The sequence below is a fragment of the Erpetoichthys calabaricus genome, chromosome 1 (genome assembly GCF_900747795.2).
Source record: "Erpetoichthys calabaricus chromosome 1, fErpCal1.3, whole genome shotgun sequence".
NCBI lineage: Eukaryota > Metazoa > Chordata > Cladistia > Polypteriformes > Polypteridae > Erpetoichthys > Erpetoichthys calabaricus.
In genome coordinates, this window is record NC_041394.2 from 320924679 (window position 1) to 320941075 (window position 16397).

At 37.8% G+C, this 16397-nt stretch overlaps 1 protein-coding gene across 1 annotated transcript in view; it reads left to right on the forward strand.

The window, feature by feature from the left end:
* LOC127525809 (uncharacterized) overlaps positions 1-16397 on the forward strand; it is a 60975-nt gene that overhangs the window by 29319 nt on the left and 15259 nt on the right. The window contains exons 7-9 of the mRNA XM_051931581.1: positions 2540-2836; positions 4388-4636; positions 11920-12180. Of these exons, the coding sequence (XP_051787541.1) occupies positions 2540-2836; positions 4388-4636; positions 11920-12180 (807 nt within the window). The remainder of the gene's footprint in view (positions 1-2539; positions 2837-4387; positions 4637-11919; positions 12181-16397) is intronic.

A 16397-nucleotide genomic window follows, 5' to 3' on the forward strand; every position in this document is an offset into this window, starting at 1 on the left:
TCTCACCCTTCTCTACAGATCATTGCATGATTTAAATTCCATTCTCTTAAAAAGTTACTCACCTTCATAAACGCTCCACCTGAAACAAAGAACTCTCATTTATGCGGCTCATTCACAGGAGACAATTGCGTGTGCAATGCCTGATTCTAAAAAATGACCTACAAATGATGGCACACTACAAGACACTGATTACACCACAATAAAGTCGGGCAATGCATCTCGCTCAATTTTGGCATGTTTTTATCACATCCCCTGAAATGCCATCTGCATCCCAGGTAAAGGAACCGCTGCCTTAGAAGATGGTCGATGCAGTGCAATTTTTACACTGAAAAATTGATCCTCCTTCAGGTGTTGTTCCAGCATCTCTTATAAATGTTTGATTGTGTTGAGATATGATGAAATTTACTGTATTTACTGTATTATAAGTTGTCATGGTAATCAAACCGTGTATGCCAATAATTCAATTTTACACTGCAGTGCTAAAAAAACATAGTTGCCATTTTAAGATTCAGTCTTTGTCCAGTTGTACTTATTTGTATGTGGTTTATGTTCAATCCCAGCTTTCACACATGTAGCAATCTAAAATGACCAACATGAGCAAAATTATCTTAGATTACCAATGGCAAAACATACAATAAATAGAAAAAAGGCAATGCATTACTTTGTCATAAGTTTTGCTTGTAGTGTTTTCTTGGTCATGTTAGGGCATATTTCATCAAATAACCATTTTAGTTCTATAACATACATTTAGTTTTTCATACATGGAAGCTTCACAACCAATGTGAATCCAAACACACCATCTTCCTGTCATACAGAGATTTTATTCATATTATCAATCAGTCTTCATCCATCATTAAAAACCATAACAAACAATGAAATAGCGGATGCTCTAAAATCGCATTTCTCTGAGAATATCCTCCCAGCAGAAAAATGAACTACTAAGTAGGTACTGAGTGATTTGGAAATTGTAGAGAGAGAAGTACTGCTTAGATTAAATAAGCTGAAATCAAACAAATCACCAGGAACAAATTATATTTACCCTTGAGTTCTTAAGGAGGCTAGGGAGTACATATATAAACCCTTGACACACATTTTTAGGAAGGAACTGTATGCTGGGGAAACTCCAAAGGACTAGAAAATGGCAAATATTGTTATAAAAAAGGGCAAATCCAAACAACTATACATAAGTAAGCCTAACCTCACATCACAGGTAAATTAATGGAAGGAATTATTAAGGGAAAGATTGAGCAACAATGGCAAAAACAGGAGTTTTACTGAACCATCAGCATGAGTTCAGAAGAGGGAAGTCGTGTTTTACAGAATTGGCCAAAACACAGGAAGCAGAGGGTGATGGTGCGAGCAACCCAATCAGAACTGGCTGGTTTAAAGAGTGGTGTTCTACATGGGGTCAGTGCTAGGGCCTATGCTATTTTTAATATACAGTATATAAATGATTTGGATTGAAATACAAGTAACAAACTGGTTAAGTTTGCAGATGATACTAAAATCGGTGGATTGGCAGATAATTTTAAATCTGTTGAATCATTACATTTACTTACATTAAATTTTATCTGCCACAAATCCACTCAAGCCAGTATGCTGTCCAAGTTCCTCTGTAAAGTATTACATGTAGGAAGTAAAAATGTTAGGTTTGTATATGCAATGACAGGTCAAAAAATTGGGATTTAGGAGTCGTAGTTAACTCGACAATATTCACTGCCAGACAGTGTTCAGAAGCCATTAAGAAGGCAAACAGAATGTCAGGCTATATAGCGCCTTGCTGTGTGGAGTACAAGTCCAAGGATGTTCTGCTCAAGATTTAAAATGCACAGGTGAGGCCTCATCTGGAGTACTGTCTGCAGTTTTGGTCTCCAGGTTACAAAAATGACCTAGCAGTCCAAAGAAGAGCAACTAGGCTGATTTCAGGGCTACAGGGGATGAGTTATAAGGAAAGATTAAAAGAACTGAGCCATTTTAGTTTAAGCCAAAGAAGATTAAGAGGTGACATGATTGAAGAGTTTAAAATTCTGAAGGGAATTAGTATAGCGGATCGAGACTGTTATTTTAAAAAAGATTAATCAAAAACACGTGGACTTAGTTGGAAACTAGTTAAAGTTCGCACAAACATTAGGAAGTTTTTCTTTACGCAAAGAACCATAGACACATACAATTAGCTACCAAGTAGTGTGATAGCAAGTAGGACTAGACTTGGTGTTGTTTTATAAGAATTAAGGGAATAGGATTAGTGAGCTTTCTGGGGCTGAATGGCCTGTTCTCGTCTAGATTGTTCTAATTAGCACAAATTAGCAATACTGATCAGTAACAAGTGAAAATCATTTTAAAAACATCAGTCTTACTATCCAAACGAGGCTTGCACTTTGAGTATTCAAATTAACCTGGTAATTAGATCCATAAACGTCTACCATGAGTTTTTTGTTCTTTCTTGGATGCCGCAACATTTCTGTATTTCTGGAATTAGGTTTGTAAGGTTTAAGGGTACACTTTATTTATTTATTTATGTACTTATCATTTTTTTCAGATCCAGAGAAGCCAACAAATTTCAGCATAATTCGCTCAGAATCAAGCAGTATTATAGTTTACTGGGATGGTCCACTCCACGGAGGTTTTTCATGGTTTAATTTGACTGTCCTCCTCTACAACCCCTCTTTGGATATTTTTGTGCCTATGGAGCAGCCCTTTGAATACCCAGATCACAGCATGGAGGTCAAAGTTGATAACCTACCTCCATGCAGCAAGGTGCGCTTCAACCTTGAAACGATCTGTGATGCAGGAGAGATAACGCACAGTGAGAAGATCTATTTAGATGGCAGCACAGGTAATCTTATCAAGCAACATTAATAAGATGAGATATTTGATCAACAAGATGAGTCTATTTTGTTTTTCCAACTCATTTCAGTAGGCATCTTGATAAAGAACTTCTTTCTATATGAAACTAGTTTTAGTGATACAAGGAACTGTTCGCACTAAAAAAAAAAATACATAGAAGCATTAAGTGGTGATGCCAAATTGCCCTGTCTTTTAGCAGTAATTCAGTGAGACAATGAAATGGTTACCCATATTAGTTGAGGGAAAAAAACAACACAGTACCGGTGGTCTTAAGTGATATCCTACTTTAGTCAATAAAAAAGTTTATGTATGTTGGTGATGATGTCCTCCCATCAGCTCCAACACACTCCTGCTGCCTGATGGGAAATGTACTTCTTGTGTTTGGAGATTTCTGTTGGACATATTAAACTTGTTTTTTTATTTGTAAAATCTTCCATTGAGTTTATTTGCTAAATCACGCTCATTTTCAAGATTTTCTTTGTGCAAAATGTATAAACAGGGCAACATGAAGATCTAGGCACTGTCCACATTTTGGATGTAATGAAAATGAAATGAAGCTCCTGCTCAGTCTCACTGAACTGGTCTTTAGGCAGCAGTTACGGTTCCTTGAATGCAGCCCAGAGAAGTGGCTACTATTGAGATGGCTGGTATCACTGATAATTTTCTTTGCCGTGGTCTTGCATCGCTTGGTGTGGATGTTCTAGAAGTTAAGGGTGCATTTAGCTTACCTCACTCCTCTCTGCAGAGCCTTGCAGTCCAGCTTCCTGTTATTTCTAAACAAGGTGTAATACTTCTTGTCAGGATACTTTCAATGGTGGATATACAAAAGTTCTTTAGTATCTGGAAAGACAGTCTGAATGTCCTGAGGCGTCTCAGATGGTGAAGACACTGTCAACACCTGCACCAAGGTGTCAATGCGCTTGGACCAGGTTGGGTTATCTGTGATGTGGGCACCAAGGTGTATGAAACTGTCCACCTCTCCACCTGACTGCTGTTAATACTGAGGGAAGTGGTATATTTCTGCTGTCCCCCCACCAAAGTCCACAATCAGTCCCTATGTCTTGCTGATATTCAGGTGTAGACTGTTGTATTGACCCCAGAGTGATCAACTCTCCACTTCAGTCACGTAAGCCTGTTCATTGTTGTTGGAGATCAGGCCTACCATAATTGTGTCATCAGCAAACAGGACAATGTTAATAATTTCTGATTTGTAATACTTTGTATTGAATCTATTAGTTTAATAATTACTTAGAATACTTCCATGTGATGATCCTCATCCTGAAGGATATTACATAAAAATCACATGAAACATCTCTCAAGTAGTGTTGTGAAAGACATTTACAAAACTGGGGAGAAGCCCATTCTTAAGGATGTTTGGCTTTTACACTCCAGTTCAGTCCTCACAATTGATTTCCCTTATGAACTTGAGCAAGTTATTCAAAACGGTTGTGTTAACAATTGTAATGTATCCTGCTCTTTAATTCACCTGAGGTAGAGGATGTTTGGTCAGGTCAATACTAATGTGATTTCTTTCTCACAGGTGCATCTGAATTAGACACCTTGAGGCAGACTTCAGCTACCAGTGGAAGCTTTACCTTACAATGGACTGCAAAAAGTCCTCATTCTCAAATTATATATAGAGTTTACAGCAATAATGTACTGAAAAGGTCAACCAATCAGACCTTCTACACTGTGACAAACCTGACGCCTTGTTCAACATACACGGCACGAGTGGAAGCTTTTTGCCGGACTGGTGAGACGACTGAAAATTCTATTGAAGCTTGGACAGGTGGGAATTGTCTTCTTTTTTGTATAAAATGTACCATTGAATGGTTCAAAAAAATTCTGGTGAAGAATTTTTCACTGAATATAAAAACATTCAGTGGTTTAATTTCTGCATACTGTATAAGCCATAGCCTTCCAACATGTCTGTCTGTCTCTCTTGCTCTCTGTCCCATTCAAAGAACCTTTGGAAGTTAAACACAATCACAACATATTCCCGAAAAGAATGTTATTGGGGAAAAAAAAGGTCACAGTTTGGTTGGAGCTTTGACAACTAGCACCCCAAACTAGTGTAAAGTATTGAGGGTGTTTGGGCTGTCCTGCCATATGGGAGGTACTGTTGGAATTTGTAAAGGAAAACACAGAAATAAAAAGTCCAGGTGTTTAAGTCTGGCTTTGAACTTCAAGACAGATGGATAGATGTCAAGATTCTTCAAGATTCACAAAGCAAAAACAAACTTTTCTGTGAGATGTATAAGGTGTCTTTAGAAGAATAAGAAGGCTAGGGTCCAAACATCTCAACCATGTTGGATATGGTGCATTCAGGGATGACTTCCACATTGTCCTGAAAGTAATGAGCATTAGAAGGGTAACACATGGTGGCAATATAAGTTGATGCTAGGACACATGTGAGTGATTCTGATGTCCCATGAAAGAGGCTGCTGGGAGATGAGCTCACCATTGAAGACATCCAGCTGAAAGAGTTCAATTAGTCAAATTTAATTCATTAGACATTTTTGTGTGGTGCTGCAGTCAGTAATGACAACAAGAATGATGGTGGCAGAGCAGATGGGAAACCATAATTAGTTTTGATTAGGCAGTTACTCATCTTCTCATGAGGTGATTCAATGGTGTTTGTTTCCCACAAGTGCTACACTCAATAACTGTAAAGTACAAAGTTTCCTGTTTAAACCCTGTGTTATCTCAAGTGAATCACTTAACGTGCTCAAAATTAATTTGTGGGAAATATGAAAGCAAATTTTACTATGCAGTTGTAATTTTCAAGTTCTTTTTAGGTAAAAGCATCATTCATCACTTTTTCTCAGGATGTTTCTGCTTTTTCTATTCACCTAAAATCAAGCTTTACTAGATAGAAAATGAATATTTTATAGCAAAGTGAAATAATAAAAATGTATCCAAGTTCTTATAAATGATTTCATTATTAGTTGACAAGTTTAATGTTGCTGTTAAGTAGCTTGTTGATTGTAGTTGCTCTTCTCTGTGGAGTTTGAATGAATCTGAAAAAAGTACTTGTGGTTTCCTGCCACAGTTCAAAGGCTGTTGTGGGGTTGATTGGCAAATCAATTCTGCATATGGCAGCACATGTTACTCGTAATGAGCGTGTTGCATGAAATCATTTAAGTATAAATTAAAGAATTTTTCGAACCATTTTTGGACCAACAAGCCACATTGTGTATTACTTTAGCTTTTACATGGATAGCTACTTTCTTTATTGAACGCATCTGTTGCAGACTGTGAATTACATCCTGGATACTTAGCTAGTTTTTCATCTACTCAATTAATAAAATCTTTGGTCTGGCCATAAACAGGGCTAATTGCAGCGCTCATGAATTTGGATTGACATATGACTGCTAAAACAACTGTGGCTTCTATTGTGAGACTTTAAGTGCATTACAGCGACAGGAAAAAAAAATCTAATATTGAAATTCAAGTATATTGTCGTATATGTAATACAGTGTGTATGGTACATAGTATTAGGATGATGTTCTTACTTGCATGTCTCTTTGGAACAATGTCAATAATACAATACTAACAAAAGACATGCCCACCAAAAAATATACAATATATAAACAATTACATGTAATAGTATTTGACTGATGTTTTACTACTAAACTACTTAAAGCTCCGGTTTGGATCATCTTTTGTCTTTTCTGCAGTATTTCTTTCTAACTGCCTTGTAGCTTCCCTAATATCCTTTTTTAATGGTTGCTCTCATATGTTTTATGGTTAGTATTGGTGTTAGTAGCCTTACATGCCCTTTATACAGTTTTTTTTTTCCTTTTAAGTCTCTTTATCTCCTAATTTGCCCAGTACAGAGTTGTTTTTATAATTTTAATTTCCTACCGATTTCAAATTTTGGAATGTACCTCTCCTGCATTAAGTGTAAAACATTTTTAAGCCTGTTCCGCTGCTCTTCGACTGTCTTCACTTAAAAGCTTGTCCCAGCTTATCCCTTTCAGACTTTGCCACTTCTGCTCAAAGTTTGCCTACCAAGTTAAACTTAATAGTTTTACTCTTTGCATCTGTGCTCTGCAAAAACACTGTAGATGATTACAAATGGTATTTTTGTGTTTTGCTTCCTGTTTTAAAATTGTTTTTTAAACTTTTAATTTATTACATTTATAAATATTTACAGTTCTTTGAATTTGTCATTAGAAGTATAACAATACATTGATCAAATACCTATGACATGACTACAGACAGAGTTCCTATACAAGTTGATATTTACAATATTAATTTTCAAAGCATTTAATTTCTAAAGCATCATAATTGCATATGGGACAAAACAATTGTACAGATTATAGGTGGTAGAAAAAGAAACTTGTTGAAATGGACAACTTGCTGACTATAAGCAGAACAGTGGATAGAGTGAATAAAAAGGCTAATAGGATCATAAAGCACATATAAGGGGCATATATTATCATGAAGTTTGTGAGACTTAGCAGGTACGTTTATCAGGTTCATCTACTCCAGTCCTTGAAGGCTAACACACAAACACACTCACATACACATAGCGATCCTACCCAGACAAAGTCCTGAGTGATGCCATTTGCAAGTCACTCCACAATATTCTGCACAGGATTCTCTGTATGGGGATTTACTATCACCAGCACTAGGAATCATGCAAATGAAAATTAAAGTTAATTTTTTGGTTACATACCACTTACTAACTGAACAATGCCTTTTTCTAATTATTTAGGAGTGACCTCGGTAGCCTTCATAAACCCTGTGGATAAGAAAGAGGCAACATTTGACACCAATTTGTTATTTCAATCACTCTAGATAAAAGACAATGCATAGAAAATTTTAAAAGGAATCTGATATTTATTACCATAAAACAAGACTAAGTGGAAGCTAATATAATAGAAAATAAAATAGATTGTAAAATCTGGATATAAACAGTCTTAGAAAAGCTTACTGAAAATCAGAAATGTCAAGGAGTGAATGGTGTCCTGTTGCTGTTTTTGACTTAGCGATGGGTGTTATTCACAGGTTTCGTGCTCTGATGTTCAAATCAGATGGTCTGATCTCACTTTCTATGTCATTGCCCTTCTGTTGTCATTTTTGGTCCCTCAGACAAGCAATGTTTATGTTAAAATACACACGTGGGGGTTCTGGACCCGTGATATTACACATATTTGATTGGCGATCTTGTCCTGATGACAAATGACTCTGATCAAAGTGTTCGGTCTTTTAAGAATCTGTGTGTCTCTTCCTTTCTTAAGCTGTAAACTAATTCTGTAATTCTTAGTCCTATAGGTTCCATCCATTCCCAGGCTATAACTTAATTAAAACAGGTTTTGCGGCATCTTTACTATTTTTCCCATTTCCAGGTCATAAACTAATTGAAAAATTAATCTCCTGAAACAGATACATAAATTATTAGTACAATACAGGAAGATTTGTGCAAGAAAGGATGCTTGCAATGCCTATAATTAAAGTCTTCTAAATTCAGTTCATCTTGGTTCATTTGAGCAAAATAATTAAAACTTAATATAAAGAGTAACTACTTTAAAAATTAAAGATTTTCCACTCCCAAGACAGGGCACAAATTTAGATTTCTGGAATATGACAGTTTTGATGACCATGAAAACTTTTCATGAATACAGGTCATTCTACCCAATGTGGTTCTGCAGTTTGAATTCACTTGGCCTCTGTATCATAAGGAAAACATAATGGCTTTAGAGGTGTCAAAAATATAAGAAAAAGCCTTCGTGAAAATGTTGATTGCTTTCATTGTAAATAAATGTACATGGAGGTTGTAGTGCATGTAGCAACATGAGAGAAGTGTTAAAAAATGATAAAGGGAGTAAAAGTGGTATGTGTCATCAGTTAATTTAAAATTCGGTCTTCAACAGAAACTTGGTGGTACAGATGGAAGCTGAATAAGAGTACATTTTGAACAAATATTGGAAAATGTTTCTACATTTCATCACAAAGAACTGTAGCTACATAATTAATATTCTTCTAGAAGTTATGTTAAAAATTCCACCATGGAGACCTTCCAGTCTCAGCAGTTTTTCTCAACATGTTAAAAAGTTCCACAGAGTTGAATGGCCTGTTCCTATCCATATTACTAACCGAGAATGCTAAACCGGATGATGGATGCAGGCACATCCGGCAATGGGCCGTAGCTGCAAAAAGACGTACTGCGCAGGCGCAAAAAGAGTCCGCGAGAGTCGGCTGAGGAGCCGAGAAAGGCGGACAAAAGAGGGCGAGAGAGGCGGATGAGGGGCTGCGAGAGGCGCAGGCGCAAAAAGAGTCCGCGAGAGTCGGAGAAAGGCGGAGAAAAGAGGGCGACAAAGGCAGATGAGGGGCCGCGAGAGGCGGACAAGACCACAGAAAATAGGAGTGAGCACATACAAAAAGGAGTCACAGAAATGAGTCGCAAAAAGCACCGAAAAAAGGAAAAGGCACATAAAAAAGTAGTCAAACGCGGGCAAAGCACGAAACACATTGCACACGAAACTAAACACACCAAAAAAAAAGAACAGACGAGCGCACAACAGCAAGGCACAACCACACCCCCCCACACCCTACAGGCACGGGACGGGACGGGACACACACCAAGAGGGGGATTCAACAAGCCCATGGAAGACCAAAAAAAAGAACACAAAACCACCCCACAGACCCTACAAGCAAGGGACGGGACACACACCAAGAGGGGGATTCAACAAGCCCATGGAAGACCAAAAAAAAGAACACAAAACCACCCCACAGACCCTACAAGCAAGGGACGGGACACACACAAAGAGGGGGATTCAAACAAGACACAGGAACACAAAAAGAAAGAAGACGCTCGCGCAACAATAATCCCCCCCCCTCCCCCAAATCAATAAGAAGTGACACCCAAAGCCACATATTTAAAGGAAACGTCCATATTAAACATACGTCATCTCAAAACCTTCACACTAGGCAGCATAGGTGGATCTCATTAAAATAAAGCACTATTAACCGTTCAACTGGAGAAAAGGCTCCATATTAACAGTGAGTGCGATCGTCCTTAATACTTATACATATTTCGCACGCTGAGGAACAAACAAGTCATGCATACACGGTCACGGGTACAAAACGATTCGGATCGGATAACGGGACCAAACACACGAACACGAATGAAACAAAAAAATACACGGCGGCGCATACAACGCGCTTCGGAAAATACGTGAGAAAAAATGTCTCGGATCAAAAAACGCAAAGCTCAAGTAACCCCGTTACAGAGACGTGCCCAAATGGACAGACACATTGAACGTAGACGCATACAGCGCGCGTCTCAAAGTGCTGCATCGAAACAAGCACGATTTCAAAAGAAAGAGCTAGCGTCTCAGACATACAAAAAAGGGAGCAAAGCAACGCGCATATGACCGGCCAGAAAACAAGCAAGCAGGACTCCAAAAGCACAAAGCTCAACTGACCGACATACAAAAACGGACAAGGCACGATACAAACAATGCACGACATAGAGTGAAACGGACTTTGCGCAAAGCGGAGGCGAATCAATTAAAAATTAAAAATAGCGCGTCACAAATAATGGACATGCAACAACGCGGCACTCAAACACCACAAGCAAAACATGTTAACGGCAGTGATGGCTACAACGGGCTTCTCACACAGCACAGGCAAATCGATTACAGCTCCAAAACAACACGTCCCAAATACTACACATGCAACAACGCGCCTCTCAAACGGCACAAGCAAAACATACACCAGGAAAATTCATTCGGATTAATGAATGTCATTTGCAATCATTGTCATTCAGTTCACTTCCCTGAAGAAACAACTGGCAATACAAGTTATACATTTACACGTTGTTGTCAAAAGGGTCAAATTAGACTGCCTCCTTTACATTCATATCCTAAATTTCTACAGAAGCTTCTAACTGACGATGTACCTGAAAGTGAAATCTTTATCAACTGCATTAGATCTTACAAATCGGTATCCACTATGAACATTAACGGTGGCACTGCACGTGACATCCGTCTTGAAAAAATGTTGTTTATTGATGAATGTACAATGGCATGAAGTCACTTACTCAACACCATTCATAAACTTCTACAAACGTTTATGAATAATAATATTCGATTTGGAGGAAAGGTACTTTTATGAGGAGGAGATTTTAGACAGTGATTAGCTATTCTTCCAGATGCCATGCACTCAGCTATTGTTCAGTGCACCTTAAAATACGCAGACAATTGGCATTGCTTTCAAAAGATACAGTTAGTACAAAACATGCGATGTCCAGAACCAGATCATAACAATTGCTTATTACAACTGAGAGATGGTATACTCACCAATACAGATGGACTTCACCCACATATTATTACAATTCCTCAAGCCTTTATCTGCGACGACTTAGTTACAGACAGATTTGGAACAGCAATCTCATTAGACCAAATGCCCCTTTTAACACAACGCACTATATTATGTCCAAAAAATATTAATGTGGAAAACATAAATACCCAAGTCATTCCATTACTTCCTGGAGAGACACAACTCTTTCTAAGCTCTGACAAACTTGACTCTGATCACGACAATAACCATCTTCATTGACATTACAACTTCTGACCTGGAATTACCTTTTAAACTTAAACGGCGTGTACAAAGAAATTTTCCAATAAACCTTTACACTGTGCCACACACTTTATTGTTTGCTTTCTATTTGCATCATCTACACCTTCACACTATTCTATATCTCATTCATACATCACGCTCTTTGTCATTCCCAACACCAGGGGTTGGCGAGCGAAGCGAGCAGGGGGCGGAGCCCCCTAGTTAAAGACTAGGTTTCTCGATGCCCATTGTTTGGTATGGTTGTACATACTACTTTGTAGTTAACTTCTTCTACTTGATAAGACAAATGCACAAATCTTAAAGCTGAGACAATCGGGCAAATGGAAGATAATTTTAATAGTGAAAGGTGCTAGAGGCCTCTAGGTCACAAAGGAAAGTGATACCAGGTTGATTGTTCCAACGTAAAAAAAAAAAAAAAAAAGTGTTACTTTGTTTGCTGCTAATACTTGCTAAATTATCTAATTTTCATTTAATTTTTAGGTCCCGGTGCTGTCTCACACTTGTATTTCGACCAGCTGCAAGCAAAAGCTTTCTGGAAGACTCGGTCTGGACCAAGAGTCACCTTTCGTTTCCGGCTGTTTGATGACATGCATAATATAGTAAAGAATGGCTCTCGGAACCACCCACAGCTATATCTTCACAATTTAAGGCCTGGATCTTTCTATGAACTGGAAGTGCAAGAGACATGTTTTAAATTGGAGGGCCACTCCAGTTTTCTAGAATTCCACACTGAAGAAACTGGTAAGGAGACACTGACACTGTGTACATCTCTTGTTGTTTATCACTCTTGTTTCTTATGTGTAACGTAGGTGGTGGATTGGCGGTGGTTCAGCGTGATTGTCTTAAAGCAACCACTGTTGATTTTCATAACATTGCATCTTTTGAATACCTGGCTGTGTACCTTCACTGCACATTATATTAATCTACAGGCTTTCTAAGCTTCACCGGATTTTTTCTCTCATCTTAATGAAATACTCACTCTTGTCTGTGGCATGTCTATTACTGTTATTTTGCTTGGTGACTTTAATATTCATAAGGATACTGACCATACATCTGCTTGTGAGCTGCGTTCAGTACTCGATTTTTTGTTTTGTGCAGCATGTTGGTTTTTCATCCCATGCTAAGGGCCATACTCTGGATTTTGTATGTTCTACTGGTCTGCAGAACGTCTGTACATCTGGTTCTGTCATCGGTATCTCAGATCACAAGCTGATTGAATTTAGTTTCACCTATCCCTTGCCTAAAACAAGTCAAAAATTGAAAATAACCTATCGTAATATTAAGAATATTGATTAGTTATCCTTTTCTATGTCTGTCGATGCTTCCTGTCTTCATGTTTCTGGGTTGTCTTACTCTATGTAGATTTTGTCTCTATATAATTCCACAATGTCACAAATTTTGGATCATTATGCACCTATTGTTTCTACTACCCTGACCTCCCCATGGTTCACTGCAGAATTGCCTACCATGAAACAAACTGGTCGCCGCTTGGAAAGGCTCTGGAAGAAGACTGGTCTGGTTGTTCACGCCCCTGGCTTACGCCGAACACCTGAAGGAAGACAGATGTGCCTTATCGGCTGCACGTTTAAATTACTATTCCACCCTTATTGACTTTGGTACTTGTCACCCTAGATCTTTTTTTTTAATACAGTTAACAGACTTTGTCAACCTGCTGTTAAAAATCCTAATTCCACTGTTGAGCACTGTAATCGATTTCTGGACTATTTTCTGTCAAAAATTATGACCATATATCAAAGTTTCTCCACTAACTATTCCTCACCTCCGTCAACCGATTCTCCTTCTAAATCTTCAGTTTATTTATCTAAATTTAACCCCACTACATCAACTTATATTGCTGAGGTAATATCTACAGTAAATCAAATCAATCTACTTGCCACTTAGACCCTGCCCCTACTTTAATGATTAAGACTTGTACTGATAAACTTTCCTCTCCCATTTCTCACTTTGTCAACTGTAGTTTCCACACCTGCGTTGTTCCAAGTGATTTAAAAACTGCTGTTGTAACCTTTGTTTTAAAAAACCTGGCTCAGATCCGTTACAGCTAAAATTTTATCGCCCAATCTCTAATCTTCCATTTATGGCTAAGATCTTAGAAAAAGTTAATGCTGCTCAACTCAATGATTATTTAAACTTGCATAACTTGCTTGAAACTGCTTTACTTAAGGTAGCCAATGACTTGCTTATAACCACAGATTCTGGGATGGCCGCTATTCTAGTTCTCCTTGACTTAAGCGCAGCATTTTGATACAGTTAACCATAACATTTTACTGTCCCGACTATCAGCTATTGGTATCTCTGGTGCTGCTCTTTCTTGGTTCACATCATACCTCAGTGATTGCCAGAATTAGGTCTTCATTCGGGAATACAAATCTGCCACTAGTTCACTCACAAGGTATCCCTCAAGGGTCAGTTCTAGGTTCAATTCTTTTTAACATCAATATGCTCCCATTAGGTGAGAATATTCATCGGTATGGTCTAAGCTTCCACTGCTATGCTGATGATGTACAACTTTATATAAGTGTTGATACAACTGCAACATTTTCATCAGTTGCATTAACTGATTGTATTTGGGAAATCAATCATTGGATGACAGCTGATTTTTTTAACGACTTAATCCTGAAAAACAGAAATCCAATTGGTTGTTACCAAATCTGGCGCCTCTACCCTTTGTGGGCTAATAATTGATGTCGATGGGATCCTGGTTGAACCCTTAGCATCAGTCTCTAACTTGGGTGTCATTTTTGATCAGTTCCATACTTTTCAACCACACATTAGCTCAATAGTACAGACAGCTTTTTTTTTTCATTTCCGCCACATTGTTCATCTGCATTCTGCATAGTGGGTCCATCAGCTAAAGCCCAAATTTGTCTTGGACTTCTCGGCTCTTTCTCTGTCTTTTCCAAACATCAAGTCCGCAATCTTGGTGTTACCTTTGATAGTAACCTCTCTTTTGAGAAACAAGTAAATTCTGTAGTCAAGAGTTGCTTTTTCCAACTTCATCTATTAGGTAAGATTAAGCCTTTTTTATCTTCTAGCGATCTTGTCTTGATTACTGCAACTCGCTGTATTCTGGGATTAACAAATCGCTGATACACAGGTTACAGTTGGTCCAAAATGCTGCTGCTCGCTTTCTGGTTGGGGCAAGAAAGTATGACTCTGTTTCTCCTATTTTAGCTTCTTTACACTGGCTGCCTGTCAGTTTTTGAATTGATTTTAAAATCTTGCTGCTAGTTTTTAAATCTTTACATGGGCTTGCTCCTGCCTATTTATCTGAACTGTGTGTTTTACATCAGCCATCTAGAGTGCTTAGATCTTCTGGTCAGCTGTCTCTGGTTGTCCCTCGTACCAAGTGTAAAACCAAGGGGGACAGGGCTTTTGCAGCTGCTGCGTCTCGCCTGTGGAACTCTTTACCTCATCATATAAAGGAGTCGTCTACAACTGAACTGTTCAAAACAAGACTAAAGACTCATTTCTATTCACTTGCATTCCGTGACCTTCAGTAATACTGATGGTTTCTTCTTTGTGATTATATAACATTTCTTCTATTTTTTTATGTATATAACATTACTTCTATTTATTATGTATTTTATTTTATGTTCATATATTTTATTTCTATTTATGTTTTAGGTTAATTTGTTTTGTTTTTCTTTTATTCTATTATTGTAAAGCACTTTGGCCACAGCATTATTATGTTGTTTTAAATGTGCTATATAAATAAATTGACATTGACATTTTTTCCTCAGTGTGAAGGATACTGAAACACTCATTCATGCTTTCTTCACTACCCGTCTGGACTATTGCAGTGCATTGTTTTATGGCCTCCCGACCTCCCGAGATTACAATATGTTCAGAATTCTGCTGCTCGTTTACTTATACACACTAAAATATCTGCTCACATCACTCCTGTCCTTTATGATTTGCATTGGTTACCAGTTTTTTCAAGAGTCAAATATACAGTAAGGTTATTCTCATTACCTTTAAAGCCCTTCATGGTTTAGCCCTTCAATATCTGTCGGAGCTGCTGCTCCCTTACACTCCTGCCCGTGCATTAAGATCATTGGATGCTAACTTACTCACTGTACCTAAATACAAGTTAGTACTATGGATGGCAGAGCTTTCAGTGTGATTGCGCTTAAAATTTGGAATGCTCTTCCTCTTTGTCTTCGCTAGGAAAATCTATTATTCATTTCAAACTCCTATTAAAAACACATCTCTTCAATGAGTATTATTAGTTTTCTTGTATGAAATTTCTGCTGTCTTGTTAATGTGTTTTTGTTGAATTGTAAAGTGTCCTTGAGTGTATGAAAGGTGCTACATAAATAAAACTTATTATTAACCTGGGTTCTGAATTTTTCATTCTAATGGTTCCAGCATAGTTAAGAAGACTGAAACTGTAAAAAAAAAACCTATTTTTGTCTTTTAAAGGCCTGTTCTTTTCAATAGATTTTAACATGTTCACAATTTTAAACTATTGTTTCTATTTTGCAACCTTTCAGACAGAGAGGTCTTACTTCCTCAGGGCCTTTCCCAGGGGTGTGTATATTTCCTCTATAGTGTGCCAAGGGTTTGTAGTTAATGATCTGTTAATGATTTTCAAGAAGATGGAGTTTACTGTATATAAGGAACAATAGACATGAATCAGGAATCCAATTTCCAACAATCTGTCCATCCTTCTTCTAAACCTACTTTTCCTGTTAACAGTCAAATAAAGTTGGCCAATCCTAGCACACTAGATGTTCAACCCCTACGGGAAACTCTGCTAGTACCCTGCATTTAACAGATCACTCCACCCTTATTGTAAATCTAATTATCTTTTTCTAGGGTCACAGGTAGCTTGTCAACAATGAGCACAAGATGACACCCATCCTAAAAGTGATCACCAGTGACCCAACAGTTTATCCATCTATTAATTTATTTCTAAACCTGTTAGTACTATC